The following is a 21313-nucleotide window of genomic DNA, read 5'->3' as shown; positions in this document are numbered from 1 at the left end:
TATTTTTTTTATTTTTTTTTATAATTTAAAAATACTTTTTGAAACTGTTTTTAAAATTTTTATTTTTTATTTTAGTATTTATTTATTATAAAATTTTAAACCCTAATTCCAAAACTCCACCCCTTAACTCTAAACCCTAAGGTTTGGATTAATTAACCCAAAAGGTATAAGTGTATATTTACTTCTTTAATGAAACCTATTTTTGTGACTTTGAGCCTTGAGTGCTACTTTGGGAACAAAAACTTGGTTTGGTGCTATCCTAGTCTTTTTCTCTATAATTGTGTATATAACATTTTATAGTTTATAATATTATCGTTAACCAGCATTAAAGAAAAAATCTGTTATTGAAATCTTACGTAAAGTATGAAGTCTCCTACTTCAGCATTTTCCATATTGTTCCTTTTCTTCGCAAGACGATGCACACAAAATTGTCGCTGCTATTTCAATATCAGTCGGCCACCGAAGGAACAGAACAAGGTTTCTTTAACCTAGTATCCCCTCTTTCGATACGTGTTCCGATACCGTTGGATCCAAATAGATCTTGTCACCACTACTACTTCTCTACTTATCTGAAATTACTAAAAACTCTATTTCCATCATTTTTATAAGCAAAAATATGTCCCAGCATCCTTGGGATGTTCTGTCACCTTTATTGATTAATACTGTATTATTATTTATATAAAGAGTAGAAATAGACAAGAGTTTGCCACCACCAACTGCCAACTGCTACTCATTAGTTTTTTTTCTTAAATTCGAATATTTTATCTTTTAGAAGATGTTGATGTTGCGATTTGAAAACCTATTTTCATCGAAATTGAAACTTTTGATATGTGTAATTTATATTAATACACTTAATAGTTTTATTTTCCTATAAAATCCAAAAACTCCCAAATATCTTGTAATTTTTTGTGTGTTTTAGAGAAAAGTATGTGTTTGTTTATTTGAGTGCTACTTACTATATATTTTCTAAAGAAAGATCCCTTTTGAAACTTTGGTTGTTAGCAGACCGGGCGTACTTCCTTTGTTAATTTACAGTTTACCCATGTAGTTTTTCATTAGATGATCATGAACATATGCTATATAGAGATCCAAATTAGTTGGTGCTGCTGTTATGGACAAGTTACATGATATACAAAAGTCATTCCTGCCTACAAGTTTAGTAGGATTTTTCAACGTCCGTTTGAGAGTTCATGTGGAATAGATTATCACACTGCGAACAATGGGCTTCAGAAAGTAGAACAAGCCCAACAAAGCATCGAGAATCTCCACATCATGCTTAGGCTAAAACGGATCAAATCGACAAATCCTCCTCACATAATCTGCTCTGTCGCGGGCTGGCAGGTTTCTTTAATAAAAAAATGTCATAGTAAAAGCCTCTTTAGTTTAATTAACATTTATCAAGATTTTTTTGGACTAAATTCTTCAAATTAAAGCAAACGTTATAAGAGAATTTTAACATGATAAAGAAAATGTTATAAGAGAATCCCCTAGACTATATTTGAGAAGTGATTTTTAAAAATTTTCTTACATGTCATCTCTACAAAGACTCTCACAAAAAAAAAGATAACATGGCACACTTAAATAGATGACATGGCTTATGAAAAAGATGACATGGCTTGTGAATACTTAAAACTATAACATTATTCCCCGAAGGAAAACTATATGGAAAATATATGATTCCTATATTCAATCAATATGGAAAATATATTATTCATATATTCAATGACGTGAATGTTATATATATATCATTCATATTACCTTGCAATAATTATTTAACAAAAAGCTTTAGGCCATGTCGTCTCACACACCTAAAAAAAATTCTTCTTCTCTTTTGACCAACACTTATTCAGCTGAGGAAAAACTCAAACCCCTGCAGATTCCTATCGACGATGATAAAGAATACATCGAAGCTATTAAAGAAGCAAGTTTTTGGTGTTCAGCAAAGTGTCTTCGTCAACTGTTTTGTACAATGTTGCTTTCAAATAATACCATAACTCCAGAAAACATATGGAATGCTACTTGGAAAATACTATCAACAGATATATCATGTAACGAAAGGAAAAAAATGGATGATACAAGTAAGATCCTTTTTTTTCGAAAAAAGGAGGATAAGTAATACTAATTAAATTTCATTATAATGCTCAATGCTTATAATTTAAATTTGATTCTTTTCTTTCAGATTTAAATTTCTCAGAAGATCAAATTAAGAGTTTAGCTTTGGCGGATATCAAATCACTCATGCGTATCAATGGAAGCTCCTTGACAATATTTAAGATTTGAAATGCCTTATCAATAATATAATCTCCGTCTATTGTTAAACGGTGGCTTTGATTGCAATTCTATTTATCTTTTATGTTGTATTTTATTAATATTAATTTAAAATATGTTATTATAATTAAATAACAAAGGCATTTTTGTTCAATACTTAATAATCTTTTGATACCCTTCATATATACAATTTTTTCATTAGGCGTTTTCCTTGGTCTTCTAAACTACAAATTCTAGAACCTTGAAATACATTATTACGTGCACATGAGCTAGGCCTGGTGAGACAGTTGTGTGTGTTTTTTGGACACTTGCAGGTCTCTTGGCAACCATGCATAATTTCAGTTATTAAATAATCTCACCGGTTGGAAGATACATGCATGTATTCAATAGTTTAATAAATTACGAAGTCAATAAAATTAATATTAAAAAATCTGGTATGGATATACAAAAATCAATTACACGTGGTCATAATGATTCATATTCCAATTTATATTCCAAATTAAATATGTAAAAGTCACATCTTATTCCAACTAGGTATGCATATTTAGTTATGATTACTCTTATTTATGCATATTTAGTTATAGTAACTCTTATTTAGTTATGGTAACTCTTATTTATTACCATATTTAGTTATGGTAACTCTTATTTAGTTTTGGTAACTCTTATTTATTACCATATTTAGTTATGGTAACTCTTACAATTGCGTGACACGCATGTCATGTCGGTGACTTCGTGACTTCAATATTTCTTAAAGATGTAAATTTTACTTTTTTCACTCAATTGTTTTGTATATTTCCCATAAATAGTAAAACACAAAAGGAAAGAAATAATTATGGAAAATATATAATTCTCACGTGAATTTGACCTATTATGCTACATATAGTAACTATTACAATTGCGTGTCACGCATGTCATGTCGGTTCGTGACTTCGATATTTCTTAGAGATGTAAATTTTACTTTTTCACTCAATTGTTTTGTATATTTCCCATTAATAGAAAAACACAAAAGGAAAGAAATAATTATGGAAAATATATAATTCTCACATGAATTTGACCTATTATGCTATATATATATATATATGATAGACAACTTTAAAATTCACTACCCATATTAAAATTGCCCTCAAGTTTTACAAAGTTTATTGCAATGTCGATTATATCTAAGAAAAACAATTCCTTTGTTCTTGTGAAAAACATTGATTCCGCTGATGAAACACAAAAAATCAAAGTGAAGGTTCTGGTCCTCTGGAAGACCTACAAGAGTTCTGGAAACACTCATGAGATGGTGTTGATTGATGAAGAGGCTTGTTCTTAATCCCATAAAAACATATTTATTTATTTATAATTTATATGATTATATAAATTCATTCATGTTGTCTTAAAAGACCTTTTAGTTATCGTTGTTATTTTTCTGTTTATAGGGATCAAAGATTCATGCTCAAGTTGAAGAAAACTTGATGAAGAAACACCTAACTGTTCTGAAAGAAGGTGAAGCTGTGAGCATCAATACTTTCCAGTTGAAGGACTATCTTGGAGAATTTAGGACCAATCCTTATCCTTATAAGATTACATTCTTCAGAACAACTAAGGTCAAAGCAGCTGATGATTTTCTCGAGTATTATCCAGAAAAATATTTTTCAAACTTTGAAGAGATATTATCCGGAAAGCTAGACAAAAACATTTTGGTCGGTAAGTTATATTTTCTATTTTGAATAATTTCAAAAATATTCTTTTATTTAAATTTGGGATTTATGACAGAGTTTTTTGATATTTTCAGATGTGATTGGTCAAATTGTGAATATTGGACCAATGGAGCAGATAAAAACAAAGGGGAAGGATAACTCAAAGCTTGACAATATTCTACGAGATACAATGTGAGTTTATCGTATGATTCTTAATGTTCATTAGCTGAGTTTTTATAATGTAGTATTTTGATAATGGTGAGACTGACTATCAGATTTAAATTATTGTTAGGTTGTTCACGATTTCAAATTAGATTCAAGTATTGTGATGACTGAAAAATATTATTCCTTTCCTATCTTTTGAAAATAAAATGGAAAACCAATCAGATTTATCGTATGATTCTTAATGTTCATTAGCTGAATTTTAGTTTGGCAATTTTTTTTCAGATACATATCAGCATGTGAGCTACTTGGAGAACTCTTGCTTTTCCTACTCATTATCGGACTACATCAGTAGAAAAACTATCATTCCATCTCCCACGTCAACAACTGGTTGTTTACAATGAAGATGACCCCGTTGAAGAAGTACTAACCCGAATTTCTGTCGGGAAGTCCAAGTTTGTAGCCTGGATGGAGGCCAATAAGATATATCCAGAATCAAAAAATCTCACTTATGCAGACTTCCCATCGTACTTTGTCTGGCATCTAAAACCAGAATGTGGAAACCAAGGCGGAGGGGTTTTGCAATCGGAAGGATCACTTATGTGCCACCATCTTTAGGTGAAGTGTATTATTTAAGGGTTTTGCTAAAAATAGTCGAAGGTCCAACAAGCTTTGAAGAGATAAAAACAGTAGACGGCTGTTATCTTCCACAACTACTTATTAATTGAAACCTCACATTCCGAAGAAAAAGCTTCTTAGTTCCTCATCTTCCACATCTCTAATAGCCCTCGCGTGCGGTGAAAGTTTCACAACTTCATCCTAATATCCAGACAAACAGGATTCTTTAAATCCAATTCAAACAAACACTAGAGTAATCATAAAAGGGTTAATGCTCAACGGTAGTGGAGTTAGCAAAGCCACGATCAAGTGTAGTAACCCCCATTACAGGACCAGCGAACTGTCTTGCTCCTCCTCCTCCGGTGCTGTCTGTTTTCTCCACCCCTTCGCTGCTTTGTCCTGCTGAAGCTTTAACGCTTCGGGCATTATCACCACCGCTGAATCTTATTCTCAAGCACATTCTTCTCTCCAGCTTTAACGTGCACTTTATACATATAATAATTCTACTTTCATAACAAAATTTATATATATATATATATATATATATATATATATGTTATAAATAAATCATAATTTTACATAATAAAAGTATAAATACTAAAAGAATTTAACTATAACGTGCACTTTATACATATAATACTACTTTCATAAAAAAATTTATATATTTTATAAATAAATAATAATTTTACATAATAAATTATAAATACTAATTAACTTAACTATACCCGCGCTTCAGCGCGGGCGGATCACCTAGTGTTAACATGATATAAGAAGTACAGTCAGGTGTGGTCTTAAGTAAGAATTTTTAACTCTCCGAGACACTTTATGACTTTGGAATTTCATTCCAAAATACTTTCCACTTGTGACAACCTTTTTACTTGCTGAATGACATTTATGTCTTCAGCTAATAGAAAAAGAAAAAAAAATCAAACCGGGTCCGAGCCTTCCAATTTACTTTCCGTACCAAACCCTCCTTTTACCAATTTCCAAACCCTAGTTTCTAATTCAAAATTCACAGCATCTCTCAAACCACCCCACCCCTCTTACGGTGATTCCTAAGAACCCTAGATTCTAGCAAATCGTTCTTTACACTTTCTCCTTGCAGTTTCTCCTCTAAAACACCGACTAGTCTGAATCATCAACAAGAAACAAACCCTTCTCTTTCTGAATTCTAATTACCAAATTTCCAAATTGATAAAAACTAATCAAAGCTTCTTCGATTCTCCTCTCCTCTGTTACTATTAGAGTCCCACATCGTGTGGGATGATGGTCCTTGGGCAATATATAAGTGTATGGGTAAACCTCCACTCTTGAGCTAGCTTTTGGGTGTGAGTTAGGCCCATCACTAATAGTTACTCACAGAGTTGCTTTGCTTTAGAGAGTTGATGAGTTTGGGATTCAAAGTGGGTGAGCTCGGGATCCACCGTGGATGAGCTCGAGATAGCTGCGGTGTTGTTTTAGAGAGTGGATGAGCTCGAGATTCGCTATGGATGAGTTCATGATTTTCTGTGTGTGAGTTCGGGATCCGCCATGGGTGAACTCGGGATAGCTGTGGTGGAGTTTCAGAGAGTGGATGAGTTTCAAGGTTGTTATCTCTGATTTCCTTTGTCCATGAATCTTTGTCTACACAACCTTAACGACAGCTGTGGCGGCGAAGCTGTTTTCTCCTTCGTTGTCTTGTCAATGGATGACTTCAAGAGATGTAGTAATCAAAGGGTGGAGACGGGCATGTGTGACGAAACGAAACAGAGTCTCCCCTGTCACCGCCATGGTTGTGGAGCCTCTTAATACTGCCATTCAGATTCATCAATGGTGGGAACACAACCCTAGTTCATTACTGATAATGGCAGAGAGCGGGAGACTGGTAGTGGTTACTCGTTGGCTAGCTACTACACATATCAGTGGGTTTGTTTGTTATTTCAGTTCCAGACTTTGGTCTCTAGTTAAAAGCTCCGTTAAATCAAAGGTTTGAACTTTGGTCTCTTTCTCTAGCTTCACTATCAAGCTCTCAAAACCAATATTTGGATTTTTTTTTTTCAGATAGTGAGGTAGACCTTTGTTTTTAGCTAAGGAAAAGGAGTAAGGAGCTAATGAAAGTTGCTGGAGAAGTTCTCTATTTTTTCACAAGGAAGAACTTCAACATCACTGATCGTGAAGAAACAATCATGTAAGCTCATTCAGAAGAAATTTTCAATTTTTTTATGTAGGTTTTAGTTTAGTAGGCTATGTTCACACATTTTTTTGCAAAACCTTGTCCACAATATATTTTATACATCTTGTCCACAATAATTTGAAGAGATGTTTAACTAAGCCATGTTTACACATTTTTTCACAAAACCTTGTCCACAATACATTTTATACATCTTGTCCACAATATCTTGAGATGTTTCACTTTATCGACAGCTTAATGAAGATAAAGAGATGACTTAACTTATGTACATTTCCACACATTCGATTATAAAATCTTGTCCACAATATATATAGTTCACAAATTATCCCTAACTTATATTATTAAAATAGGTGTAATTAAATATATATATATATATATATATATAACATTCTCTTATTCTAATTTACGTGTTCCACATATATATAGTTCACAAATTTAAACAAAAGAATGTAAATATAATAACTTTTTATGAATTATATGCAGGGTCGGACCCATCAACAAATTTGTGGGGAGGGGGGAGGGGTCAAAAACATTTAAATGGTATTTGGTGGACTTTGAACACAAGTTATTGATGTTCTTAATAATAGAAAGTAGAAAAGAATAATAATCTTAATAAATGAGAAGAAGAAGTAGTATACCAAATAAGAGAGATTGATGTTATTACGTTCGAAAGGGGCAATCTGATCACAATGCATTACATGCTTTATATAGAAGAAGAATCAGACAAATAATACTGTAAGAATTTATGATGATGGGCTCCACATTAACTTGTATACGCAAGTTCTTGACTTTGTAACACTCCCCCTTGGAGACCAGCATCATGTTGCCTCATTAAAAACCTTAATAGGAAAACCCAGTAGGAAAAACCATAGTAAGGCAAAAAGAGTACAACTCAGAAGCTCCCCCTCGAATAGACGATCATTACAGGTCTTGTTGATGACGCATTCCAATGTTGTAAACATGTTTTCTGAATGTCGTAGTGGATAGCGACTTCGTAAAGAGGTCTGCAGCATTATCACAGGATCGAACATATCTCACTTCAATTTCTTTATTCTTCTCGAGTTCTTGGGTATATGAGAAGAACTTTGGTGGAATATGTTTGGTTCGGTCACTTTTGATGTATCCTTCCTTTGTTTGAGCGACACATGCTGCATTGTCTTCATTTATGATGGTCGGTTTTGAGTCGACGTTGATCCCACTACTTGATAGGATGTGTTTACTTATTGATCTGAGCCAAACACATTCTCTACTCGCTTCATGGAGAGCAATTATTTCAGCATGGTTCGAAGAAGTGGCTACAAGTGTTTGTTTCTGGGATCGCCATGATATAGCGGTTCCTCCAACCGTGAAGACGTACCCTGTTTGTGATCGAGCTTTATGGGGGTCAGATAAATATCCTGCATCTGCAAAGCCAACCATTTCTCCGTTAGTATTATTAGGATAAAATAATCCTAAATCAATCGTTCCTTGGAGATAGCGAAAGACATGTTTGATCCCATTCCAATGTCTTTGCGTAGGGGATGAACTAAATCTTGCCAAAAGATTAACAGCAAATGATATATCAGGCCGAGTACAATTAGCAAGATACATAAGTGCTCCTATTGCACTTAAATATGGCACTTCAGGACCAAGTATATCTTCATTTTCTTCGTGTGGTCGAAAGGGATCATTTTCGACATTAAGTGATCTGACGACCATAGGAGTACTAAGTGGAGTCGATTTGTCCATGTTGAATCGTTTCAACACTCTTTTCGTATATGTAGACTGGTGTACAAATATACCCTTTTGAGAATGCTCAATTTGTAGGCCAAGACAATACTTTGTTTGTCCGAGATCTTTCATCTCAAATTCTCCTTTTAAATAATCAGATGCCTTTTGTATTTCGACTTTAGTCCCAATAATATTTAGGTCATCAACATATACGGCAATGATAACAAATCCAGATGATGTTTTCTTGATGAAAACACATGGGCATATAGGATTGTTTACATATCCTTCTTTAGTTAGATGTTCACTGAGACGATTATACCACATGCGTCCAGACTGTTTTAAACCGTATAATGATCTTTGCAATTTTATTGCACATAACTCTTTAGGTTTAGAACTTAATGGTTCTGGCATTTTAAATCCGTCAGGGATTCTCATATAAATATCAGTGTCCAAAGATCCATATAAGTATGCAGTAACAACGTCCATTAGACGCATCTCTAGATTTTGATTAGCCGCAAGACTCATCAAAAATCTAAATGTGATTGCATCCATAACAGGAGAATATGTTTCTTCATAATCGATTCCAGGTCTTTGAGAAAATCCTTGAGCTACAAGGCGAGCTTTATATCTCATAACCTCGTTTTTCTCATTTCGTTTCCGAACGAAAACCCATTTGTAACCAACTGGCTTCACAGCTTCAGGTGTGATTATAATGGGACCAAATACCTCTCGTTTGTTAAGTGAATCAAGTTCGACTTGTATTGCATCTTTCCATTTTATCCAATCATGTCTCCTTTGACACTCCAAGATAGATTTTGGTTCAGGGTCATCATTCTCTTCATCTATTTCCTTCGAAACAAAGTATGAGAAAAGATCATCAACACCATTCACTTTGTTTCGATTCCATATTTTTCTATTATGAATGTAGTTAATAGAAATCTCATGATTTTCTTCAGAATCATGATGTTCAACATTGTCATTGACCTCGTTGTTAATCTCTTCCAACTTTTCTTCTATATTGGAAAGATTTTGTTTTTCTGACTCCTTTCGTTTTCTAGGATTCTTATCCTTAGAACCAATAGGTCTACCACGCTTCAAGCGTATTTTAGACTCTCGTGTATTATCTTCTACTCCACGTTCATGTGGCATTTCTACGCGAGCAGGAGTATTTGCAGCCGGTATATGGGATTTTGTAACCAATTTGGTGTCTGCAAAAGCATCGGGTAGTTGATTTGCGATGCTTTGTAAATGCATAATCCGACGGACCTCTAATTCCGATTGTTTTGTAGGAGGATCAAGGTGTAATAAAGATGGTACACACCATTTGATATCCTTTCCTACTTGTTTATTTTCTCCCCCTAGAACTGGGAATACTTTTTCATCAAAGTGACAATCAGCAAAACGTGCCGTAAATACGTCACCAGTTTGCGGTTCTAGGTATCGTATAATTGATGGAGAGTCACAACCAACATATATCCCTAACCTCCTTTGAGGTCCCATCTTTGTACGTTGGGGAGGTGCAATCGGCACATATACAGCGCAACCAAAAATTCTTAGATGAGAAATGTTTGGTTCTCGTCCAAAGGCTAACTGTATTGGAGAGTATTTGTGATATGCACTTGGTCTTATTCGAATCAATACTTCTGCATGCACAATAGCATGTCCCCACACAGAAGTTGGGAGTTTAGATTTCATAATCAATGGTCTTGCAATCAGTTGCAGACGTTTAATTAATGATTCGGCCAAACCATTTTGTGTATGAACATGAGCAACAGGATGTTCAACATCAATTCCAGTTACCATACAATAATCATTGAATGCTTGGGAGGTAAATTCACCAGCGTTGTCCAGTCTAACTCTCTTTATCGGATAATCAGGAAACTGAGCTCTTAGTTTGATTATCTGAGATAAAAATCTCGCAAATGCCATATTTCGAGAGGACAATAGACAAACGTGTGACCATCTACTCGACGCGTCGATCATTACCATAAAATAATAGAATGGTCCACAAGGTGGATGTATAGGTCCACAAATATCACCTTGAATTCGTTCAAGGAACTTTGGTAACTCTTTATCTATTTTGGTTGGCGATGGTCTTATAATCAACTTTCCAAGAGAACACGCAGTACATGTCATTTTATTCCCTTGATAAACTTCTTGGGGTTTCAGTGAATGACCATGTGAGTTCTCGATGATTTTTCGCATCATTGTAGTGCCTGGATGACCAAGACGATCATGCCATAGTGTAAAATCACTAGAATTTTCCTTAATCACCAAATGTGATTCAATGGCACTTATATATGTATGATGTAGACCAGAAGAGAGTTTTGGTAATTTTTCCAATACCTTTTGTTTTCCCGATTTCTCAAGAGTAATATACATATACTTCTTTCCATCCTCAGTTGCAGACTGAGTATCAAATCCTTGAAGATATATGTCTTTAAAACTCAACAAATTCCTTTTAGAATTTGGAGAAAATAGTGCATTATTTATCGAGAATTTTGTCCCGTTGGGTAACGTGAAATGGGCTTTACCAATCCCTTCGATCAAGTCTGCAGGACCTGATATTGTATTAACAGTGATATTTGTCGGTTTTAGTTCAGAAAAATATTTTCTGTGCTTCAGAATAGTGTGCGTTGTTCCACTATCTGGTATACAAATATCTCTAGCATTGATCTTGGTTGATGTTCCATTTGTAATGTCCATTTCTGAGACAAACAAAAAGAATTAACATAAGATAATATTATTCATAAAATATTATACATCATTAGCAAACATTAAACACATAATAATTATACATAAGAAGGTGAAAAGCACACAATAATTATACATTAATCTTCCACAAACAACAATTATTTATGGTATAATTGTGGAATTTCAAGAGTCACATGATGGGCACTTAGGCTTCCGTGATAGCGGTCTCCTCGAAATCATTCACAAAGTCAGACGCATCGAGGTGCGTTGTACCCTCAGAATGTTCCGCAAAGTTTACTTCCTTTTCTTTTCCTTTGACGGACTCTTTGTATAGAGCGCAAAGGTGTGCAGGGGTACGACATAAACGAGACCAATGTCCCTTAGTACCGCATCTGAAACAAGCTTCTTCTCGCTTCTGGGAGGTATTTCCTTGGTGTTCTTTTCCCTTAGGGGTTTGCTCAGAGCGGACCCACTGGAATGACTTCCTATCTTGTGGATTGTACTTTCGTCCACGTCCACGGTAGTTTTGACGACCACGACCGCGACCCCAATAGGCTTTATTTTCCTTGACTGGTTTCTTCGCATCTAACGCGTTTGCTTCAGGAAACGGTTTTGAACCAGTTGGACGAGTCATGTGATTCTTGATCAGAAGCTCGTTGTTCTTTTCTGCTATGAGAAGCGCCACAATTAATTCTGAAAATTTGGTATATCCCCGCAACCTGTACTGTTGTTGTAGGGTGATGTGGCTCTTATGGAATGTGGTGTATGTCTTCTCAAGCATTTGAGATTCGGTGATTGTTTCACCACAATATCTCAATTTGGCCACAATTCCTAACACAGCCGAGTTGTAATTCATCACTTTGTCGAAATCTTGAAATCTCAGACTCTGCCATTCATCCCGAGCAAGTGGAAGTGTTATGTCTTTCTGATGATCAAAACGATCTTTCAGAGACTTCCATAGCTCTTTAGGATCTCTCATGTTGGCATAGTCATAAATAATACTTTCATCAAGGTGTCTTCTAAGGAAGATCACCGATTTAGCCTTTTCTTGAGGCGTTGAAGTATTAATCTCTTTAACGGTCTCGGATAGACCAAGAGATTCAAGATGAAGTTCGACATTTGTAACCCATGAAATGTAGTTGGTGCCGGTGATGTCTAGAGCGGGGAATTGGAGCTTCTCCATGTTTGCCATTGGATTTCTAAAATCAAATAATATATTAGAATTTCATAATTTTAAAATGAACCATTTATATTAATAATACACGCAATTACAAGGAGAAACAGCGCATAGAAAAGTAAACCGACATTGAGCGTAAATTCCTCAGGAGCAAATTCTCCGATAAAAAGACCGTACATAGAAGCAAAAATTAGAATTGCACATACAACCAAAAATATGCGAATCATCCTTTTTGTAATGATAAACCGTAATGGAGCGATTTGAAAATATTTGAGAGAAGATGAAATGTTTTGGATGAAGTAAATGAGTGAGAAATGAGTATATTTATAGATAAAAACACTGTTCATAGCCGTTAACTAGCCGTTTAGAAAGTAATTTTTTTTTTTTTTTTTTTTTTTTAAATTTATATATGACCGTTGGAGGTAAAAGAAAAACATAAGATAGAAAAAAAATTAATCATAAACAATCAGTGAGCAATTATAAAATTTATCAATTTAAACATATATATAAATATATGTGCCTACTTAAATATATTTAGTTATCTATGGGGATAAAATTATCCGTCAAATTTGAAAGCAAAAATATTAAGGTGATCAAATCTGTAAAATAATAAATTATGATAATGGACTCAAATATAAAATAACAAGTTAAATGTTTAGGCGGTATACCGGCCATCATGGTGCCTTAAGCAACCATTGTAAAATTAACAATAAAAGGCGGGGCGGCAGGGCCGCACTCCGGTAATCATAAACAAATAAAATGGAGGCCCCACTCCGAACATAATAATCAAAAGAAAGAATTATAATAATAGAGTGATCGTGCTGATAACGTGTTATAATTATATTATATATTGTTTCATATATAAGAGGTGTCTATTTGTTTGATCATGTTACGTAAATAATAGAAAGTTGAAAAGAATAATAATCTTAATAAATGAGAAGAAGAAGTAGTATACCAAATAAGAGAGATTGATGTTATTACGTTCGAAAGGGGCAATCTGATCACAATGCATTACATGCTTTATATAGAAGAAGAATCAGACAAATAATACTGTAAGAATTTATGATGATGGGCTCCACATTAACTTGTATACGCAAGTTCTTGACTTTGTAACAAAAAATACATTTTTTTGTTTTTGAAAACTACACTTTTTAAAATGTGAAAAGACATTTTCATCCAGATTATTATATTTCAATAATTAAAATATAAATTTCAAATTAATAATAATAATATTATTAGAACCTTAGCTCTCTCTCTTTGCAAAGTTTTTCTTCTTTTCCAGATTTTTTTTCTTTGTAACTTAAACACACACACACTACCTCAGTTCGAACCCGAGTCCCGTTCTTTTCCAGAATTTTATTTCAAAAGCATTGTGGCATGTTAGCTCTCTATCTCTTTCATGCATTAAAATTTATCAAGCGTGTGCAATTAAAAAAAAAAACTCACATGATTTTCCTTCTTTGTGTGTTGAATGATATTTTGTTGGTATGCAATAATGAGCTTCGAACATTATCAGGTATTGAAACAAAGGTGAAAAGTGTGCATTACAGAGCTTCGAACATTATCAACTTCTTGCGAGTTTTTTCTTAGAGTGTTTTTATTTGGAATCTCTATTTCTCACCGGTGTGCATTACAGAGTGGTGGTGAAAGAAAGTGTTAGTTTGGTGAAAAGTGAAAATAACCAAATTTATTACAAAATCAAAATAAAAAAAATTACCAAAACCTAGAAAATCAAAACCAAATCCGTAGACAAATGTTTAGAACACAAAAACAGATTGAAAAAAATCACGGAAAAAATAAACTATCAAGCTAGAGAAAAATGGTTTGCAAAACCAGATTAAAAAAAAATCACGGAATGAAGACAAGGAGACATGTCGCCTGTTTTTTTCAAACATTTCAAAATTTAAGATATTGTATAGATATTATAAAAAAATATTTTTTAAAAACATATCTTATTATTGTTGAAACTGTGAATTTAAATATTAAATAAATGAGAAATTGTACTCCCTACACACCAAACTTCCCATATTTGCATTTCATACCCTATTTCCCCTTAATTTTCTTCTCCCATCATTACCATTCCCCCCCCCCCCCATTCTATGATATCTCACCTTTTTCAGTATATTGAGCTAACTTACTCTAAATAAATTATGATGATAAATATGATAATAATATTAAATATTCTGGGATACTTTAGTAAACTCATCTATACCAAAGTGTATTTTTCAAAAAACTTAAATGATAGTGTACTTTCAAATTAAAATTTCATATAAGTGTATTTCTCCAAATTTTCCCTATAAGGTATATATAATAAAAATAAATATATTTTCTAAACATAAACAATTTTACTATATCTATAATATAATATTAAAAATTAATATAAAATTAGATAACTAATATTTTAAATTTGTATATAAATTATGTTTAGAATAACAAAATTGCATTGGAAACTTTAATATGTATCTATTCATTTCCAGTCCTAATCATGCCAGGTTGTCTTGCTGAGCTTGGAGACTCTGTCTTCCTTTCTGGTGAAATAGTACATTAAATTTAATAGCAGCTATAATAACCCAACGGTATTCTACATTCATATATCCTGGGACCATTAGCACATTTTGTGCATGTTTTTTTATATTTGTCTCATACTACTTAAAGAAAGAGAGGAGAACAAAACGAATGAGCATCACACATCATGAAGAGCCCTGTCGACCATAGTAGCCCCAAGCCAGCCATACCGGAGTGGATAACCGAGACGACCAATGGTGGAACCGCCCGTCAAGTCGATCTCTATACAGGAATCAATGGATGGGCTTCCCCTCCAGGAGACGGCTTCTCTGTCCGCTCCGCTGACTACTTCACCAACAAACAGAAATGTCCCGGAGGAGACTACCTCCTCTCTCTCGCTGGCGTTGACTGGCTCAAATCCACTACTAAACTCGACAACATTCTAGCTCGTCCCGACAACCGCGTGGCTCACGCGCTCAGAAAAGCACAGTCTCTTGGCCGGTCCCAAAACGGCTTCATCTTCGCTGTGAACTTCCATATTCCAGTCAAGGAACACTACCACTCTGTTCTCTACTTCGTGACGGAAGAACCCATTCCATCAGAATCTCTCCTGAAACAGTTCATAGACGGAGACGACTCGTACCGGAACCAGAGGTTCAAGATTGTGAGCCAAGTCTTGAGAGGGCCATGGATAGTTAAAGCTGCGGCGGGGCAGTTCGGCGCGTTCCTTGTGGCTAAGACCGTGAGGTGTACATACCATAAAGGACCAAACTACTTTGAGATTGATATCGATACAGGTAGCTGGCGGATCTTGGCGGCCCTTGTGCGGCTTTTGTTCGGGTACGCCAGGAGCCTTATTCTCGACATTGGCTTCGTTGTCGAGGCGCAAGAAGTGGATGAGCTGCCGGAGAGACTGATCGGAGCTGTTAGGTTGTGTCATATGGACGTAACATCGGCGTTTGTGGTTGATCCACAGCCATTGAAACCGTACAGGATGATGGGTTCACTGGAAGCAAAGCCACCGCGACGAGATTAGTAATAACTGGTTATGAATAAACATGGAATATATAAAATCAATCATTTCAAGTATAATATTAAACCAATTAATGTCTTACTATTTTTGCTTTTTAAAGAAAGATCGTTATGTGTAAGAGTGTAAGCAAATCGTATATTTAAATTTAGGTGAAGATATACTTATATTTGATATTTATTCTTTTTGAGTTAAATAATTAGTGTATTATCTCAGATCAGCCATCCCCTTAGGTTCACTGGGTGAAGTTTATTTGATTTTAAAAGTTTGTGTTTTTGGTCGGTAATAAAAACAAACGATGAATCGTGGATATGGACAAAAATACCAAAAGCCATAAGTTTGACAAGATATTTCTCGAGTTAATGTTAGAGGCGGTAGTAGTAATCGTTCTAGTACTCATCATTGTCTAAATATGGATGCCTAAAGGATGTACTGCGGGAACCAGGCTCGATTGGCATGGAATAGGCAATGTAGTACGGTGAAGTGTTAGCTTAGTATGAACTTGTTCATCTTTAGCTCTAAGCTGAGCTTCGTAGGAGAGGTTCTGAGCTTTGCAGGCACCACAGTAGGAAGCATACTCACACGGAGCTTCTACTAAGTCACGGTGTGGAGTTAAAGTCTTGATCTTTGTCACCTAAACAACATATCAATAAACAATTACGAACATAAAGATTGTAACTTTATTGCCAAAACAAAAAAAAAAAAGCTTTTTTCAAAAACAAAAGGAGAGATTTTTAATGAAACTTCGGCGTAGCTGCCTTTGCGGCGAGTGACGCAGCCGAGGAAACGCTCGCCGGGAAGAGCACGGTCGCACATGACGACGAAGCCTGTGCCGTGGACTTTGCAGATTCCTTTGCCTTTGAACCCCAAACTCTCGCAGACGATCTCCATCGTCACACGGGAGAGTTCACGAAGAGTGACGAAGCCACCTCTCTTCTCTCTCCACTCACTTGTCCACACGTGTCCGTAAGCAACGTGCCTTCTGAACCTTAATTAAGCTACGACGCTTCTATTATCAAGTCTTTTTGATTTTCTTTTTAATGAAAATTAGGCTAAGCAACGCCTTAAGCGTCCGCAATGCACATGCTCTAAATGATAAAAAGGACGAGATTAAAAATGTCAGAAACAGAGCATCACCGGGAGAATAAAGCGTGAATTATTCTCGTAAGAAAATAAAGAACTCATCGGGTGGATTCTCAAGGACTCATCGGGTGCACAGCTTAACCAGAACTCGTCAACCGCCGATCGGATTAACTCCCCATTGGTTGCGGAAGCGCTGGCGCTCCGGTATGGTCTTCTCTCCGCAGTGAGTCTCGAGCCAACCAAGCTCATAGTACTCTCTGACAACTCAACGCTCATCAGAGCAATTAACAACGACACACAGGTGAAGGAGATCTTTGGTATCGTCAAAGATATACAACAAATCTCCTCTGTTATTGTCGAGATATCTTTCTATCATGTTCCTCGGTCTTCCAATGTAGAAGCTGATCGTATCGCAAAACATTCTCTCTCTACTTCCTTTGTTTCTGACCCGTTAGTGGGCTAACTCTGGGCCTGAGGCCTTTCCTATTTTAATTTATGAGTATGTGTTACAAAAAAAAAAAAGAAAATAAAGAAACTTAAGAGAATAAACTACAATTGAGGCAAATACCTTTTCCGGGTTTGTAGTTTGATTATGTATGAATTATTTATAATTCATTAGACCATAGTTATATAGCTTCAAAATCCAATTTTTTTTTTCAGAAAAACATTTTTATCTCACTAAATGTATTTTTAATTCCTAAAAAGCTACCGAAACCGATGCCGAGGATCATAAATGAGTTTCTTGGGGGACATAGCCAAGAATTTGGTGCATAAAATATTTAGTCACTTCTAAAATCAGCAGGAACCAGATTAGAGAAGCTTACTCCCTCAACACATGGAGCTAAGGGATTTGGTTTACTCAGGCTACTCTAATACTTTTTTATGCAATTGATTGTGATGAAGAACAGGCTGACCACCAGAGGTAAAGATGATACAATGGAATGCAAACGTGGATTTCCAAGAGGTCCAAAAAACTCATCAACGTCTCTTTTATAAAATGCTCACGTTAAAGATATGGAAGTCGCTCCCAAGGCCTAATGGACACAGATTATACGGCAAAATGGTCTTCCATCATTCAATTTGCATTAGATACATACATGGACAAAGTTAAATTATTCCTGCTAAGATATGCTCTGCAAAAATTGACACATAGCATGTAGATCGAGGAAGAAAAATTTAAGGACACCATGGAGAACGACCACTGTAACCAGAATGCCTAATCATGTTTGTAGACAGGACTCTAAGGAACATGCTTCTCTCTATACAACAAATTTAGAGACGACAACTTGAAAGAAGCACTATACAGTTGGTACTCAACACGGCCTGCAAAGATGAGTCTTAAACAAAAACAGTTTTTGAAATCTGCTATTCTTAGTAGCTGCATTCTCCAGCACTCTTAGGCACCTGTTGTACAAAGTTTTTGACTAAATACATTTTACATTTATTAGAAGAAAAAAATCGAATTAACCGGTTTCAGATATCATACATTAAAATCTTTTCAGGTTTTGGATGTTAGTTTTGATATTATTATTACAATAATCGATTTTGTGGACGAAACCCACCAATCACAAGCCTCGGATCTGATACTATGGGGAAGTAGCACAAGCCAAACAAAGCATCGAGAAGTTTCCACATCACGCCACTAAAAATAGCCACGTTGTTTCGTTGAGTTTGGAGACTCTAAATCTTCCTTTGTCATGATACAGCACATTAAGTACTTAACGGTACCAACATTAATAACCATGGACCATTGGCGCATTTTTTGCATGTTTTTTTAGTGAGCCCCATACTACTTATAGAGAGAGAACAACAAGGAATGAGCATCACACATCATGAACCAAACCCAAAGCCCTTCTGATGATAACAATGCCAAGCAGACCAGAACCGGAGAGAAGTCCACGGAACCGGAGTGGATAACCGAAACGATCAATGGTGGATCCACACGCCACGTCGATCTCCATACAGGAATCAACGGCTTTGCTGCACCTCCTGGAGACGTATTCTCTGTCCGATCCACCGACTACTTCACCAGCAAACAGAAATGTCCCGGTGGAGACTACCTCCTCTCTGCCGCCGGCGTTGACTGGCTCAAATCCAGTACCAACCTCGACAACATCCTAGCTCGTCCCGACAACCGCGTGGCTCACGCGCTCAGAAAAGCACAGTCTCTTGGCCGATCCCAAAACGGTTTCATCTTCGCTGTGAACTTTCATATTCCAGGCAAGGAACACTACCACTCGGTGCACTACTTCGCGACGGACCAACCCATTCCATTAGACTCTCTCCTAAAACGGTTCATAGACGGAGACGACTCGTTCCGTAACGAGAGGTTCAAGATAGTGAGCCAAGTGGTGAAAGGGCCATGGATAGTTAAAGCGGCCGCAGGGCAGTTCGGCGCGTTCCTTGCGGCTAAGACAGTGAGGTGTACTTACCATAAAGGACCGAACTACTTTGAGATCGATATCGATACAGGTAGCTGGCCCATCTTGGCGGCCCTTGTACGGCTTTTGTTCGGGTACGCAAGGAGCCTTATTATCGACATTGGCTACGTTGTTGAGGCGCAAGAAGAGGATGAGCTGCCGGAGAGACTGATCGGAGGCATTAGGTTGTGTCATATGGAGGTATCTTCGGCGTTTGTGGTCGACCCGCAGCCAGTGAAACCGTACAGAATGATGGGTTCAGCGGAAGCAAGCCACGACGACAACACGCATTGAATTAATTTCAAGTAATTTTTAATAGAAAGATTAAAACATTCATAAACTGTTATGAACTTTTTTTTGTCGGCAACTTTTTATTTATTATGAATAAGCCATAAAGGGATTGTTACAAAAAAACAAAAAATAACCTATAAGGGATAAAGGCTGCACACTAGTCGTTACTCTCCTCGGTGTGAGCATCGTATCACGAGACCAAGGATAGAGTACAGCCACGTTGCATTTGTGATGGTTATGGTGATGATGATTGAGACGTGTCACATTGTTCAATCTCTTCTTTTTTTTTTTTTTTTTTTTGTCATCTAAAAAATTTTATTAGTGGACCAAAACCCAACAGGTAAGACCCAACAACATAACCTTACAAGAAAATCCAACAAACAGGTTGGACTAAACTTTACAAACTATGGACCGTAAGCCCATAGACGAAACCCGTTGAAAAAGAAAAAACGCGTCACCCACCACGTATCCGATCGTCCAGTGATCAATGAACACGCGTTAAAGCACGAGATCACTTCTTCCACCGGAACCAGAGCAAGATGCGACTGAGCTCCGCCGTAAGCGAAGTCGAACCAGAGGATGAGCCGTTCAACATAACAACTTCACCGAAGTTCGAACCGAAGAATCATACTGGCGGATCTACGATTCACCAAAGGAAACATCAACTGCCTTCAATCGAACCAAAGTCTTCGATTTTTTTTCAAAGATTCAGACCGAGAGGCAATTGGACGAAGAAGAACTAGAACGTAGATCAAACGGAACTCGGAAACAACCGGGAAAAAGCCGGCGACGGCGGTGCAGAAGAAGCCATCGCTTTCCGGAGACCAAAAGCCGGCGAAACCGGTGCTAAGAAAGCCACTGCTTCCCAGAAGCAAAAGTCCTACACAAGGGAGACAACCAGATGAACCGGCCAGACAAATCAGCGAAACCTCTCTTTCTGAAAGATCCAAGAGTGATAAGAAGGAGAGTATTCGAGATAAATCTCTCTCTCTCTAAAATAAGAGAGAAGCCGATTAATTTCACATTGTTCAATCTCATAAATTGTTATGAATAAACATCAAATAAATAAAATCATAATTACTTTCTCTCATTTTCAAGTTTATTAAAGCCAATGTCAACTATTTTTTGTTTGGTTCATATACTTAAAATTAGCCGAAGTTGGACGTAGTTTTTATTCTTTTTGAGTTACGAATCCAACTGAAAGTTGGAAGTAAAACATTACGAATCCAATACTACCAGACTGTCTGGGCCCTCTTTAGGTCGGCTAACGAACATCTGTTAACATTAATTTGGCTACTCAGCACCATCAAAGCTGTTAACAAGCTTGGACTCGCTTCAGAAAATAAATGCGACAGCCACCCCCAAAAGCTTACTGGACATGCGTCTGGCTCAGTGAAAATCACTCCTACCCAATGGTATGATATTTTTGTGATCACACACAAGACAAAGTCACTTCTTTACTTTTTTTGATGATTCAGAGGTTTCGAATCCCTAGGCCTAATA

General features: G+C 36.2%; 4 protein-coding genes and 1 long non-coding RNA gene across 6 annotated transcripts; 4 read left to right on the top strand and 1 right to left on the bottom strand.

The window, feature by feature from the left end:
• Positions 1–136: 136 nt before the first annotated feature.
• On the top strand, positions 137–4825 carry LOC103874369 (replication factor A protein 1-like). Of its 2 annotated transcripts, XM_033272187.1 has the most exons (5): positions 137–2078; positions 2180–3571; positions 3690–3957; positions 4046–4142; positions 4398–4825. In XM_033272187.1, exons 2-5 carry the CDS (start codon positions 3416–3418, stop codon positions 4465–4467), a joined length of 591 nt encoding a protein of 196 aa, XP_033128078.1. In that variant the 5' UTR covers positions 137–2078; positions 2180–3415; the 3' UTR covers positions 4468–4825. The 2 variants fall into 2 exon arrangements, with proteins under 2 accessions (XP_033128078.1, XP_009151027.2); XM_009152779.3 differs by having other exon boundaries at positions 137–3571.
• Positions 4826–6086: 1261 nt separating this feature from the next.
• On the top strand, positions 6087–7126 carry LOC103854957. Its single transcript, XR_630606.3, has 2 exons — positions 6087–6696; positions 6771–7126. It is a non-coding gene; the product is annotated as an uncharacterized LOC103854957 (long non-coding RNA).
• Positions 7127–11509: 4383 nt separating this feature from the next.
• On the bottom strand, positions 11510–12496 carry LOC117126143. Its single transcript, XM_033273563.1, has one exon. The coding sequence runs from the start codon at positions 12494–12496 to the stop codon at positions 11510–11512; it is 987 nt and encodes a 328-aa protein (XP_033129454.1).
• A 2399-nt stretch (positions 12497–14895) lies between these two features.
• Positions 14896–16196, top strand: LOC103874366 (protein ENHANCED DISEASE RESISTANCE 2-like). Its single transcript, XM_009152778.3, has one exon. It carries the CDS (start codon positions 15174–15176, stop codon positions 16020–16022), a length of 849 nt encoding a protein of 282 aa, XP_009151026.1. The 5' UTR covers positions 14896–15173; the 3' UTR covers positions 16023–16196.
• A 1440-nt stretch (positions 16197–17636) lies between these two features.
• Positions 17637–20087, top strand: LOC103874365 (protein ENHANCED DISEASE RESISTANCE 2-like). Its single transcript, XM_009152777.3, has one exon. It carries the CDS (start codon positions 18932–18934, stop codon positions 19811–19813), a length of 882 nt encoding a protein of 293 aa, XP_009151025.1. The 5' UTR covers positions 17637–18931; the 3' UTR covers positions 19814–20087.
• Positions 20088–21313: the final 1226 nt, after the last annotated feature.

The sequence above is a fragment of the Brassica rapa genome, chromosome A06 (assembly GCF_000309985.2).
Source record: "Brassica rapa cultivar Chiifu-401-42 chromosome A06, CAAS_Brap_v3.01, whole genome shotgun sequence".
NCBI classification, from domain to species: domain Eukaryota; kingdom Viridiplantae; phylum Streptophyta; class Magnoliopsida; order Brassicales; family Brassicaceae; genus Brassica; species Brassica rapa.
The sequence above is the reverse complement of the archived record's forward strand: the minus strand, read 5'-3'. Positions and strand labels throughout refer to the sequence as shown.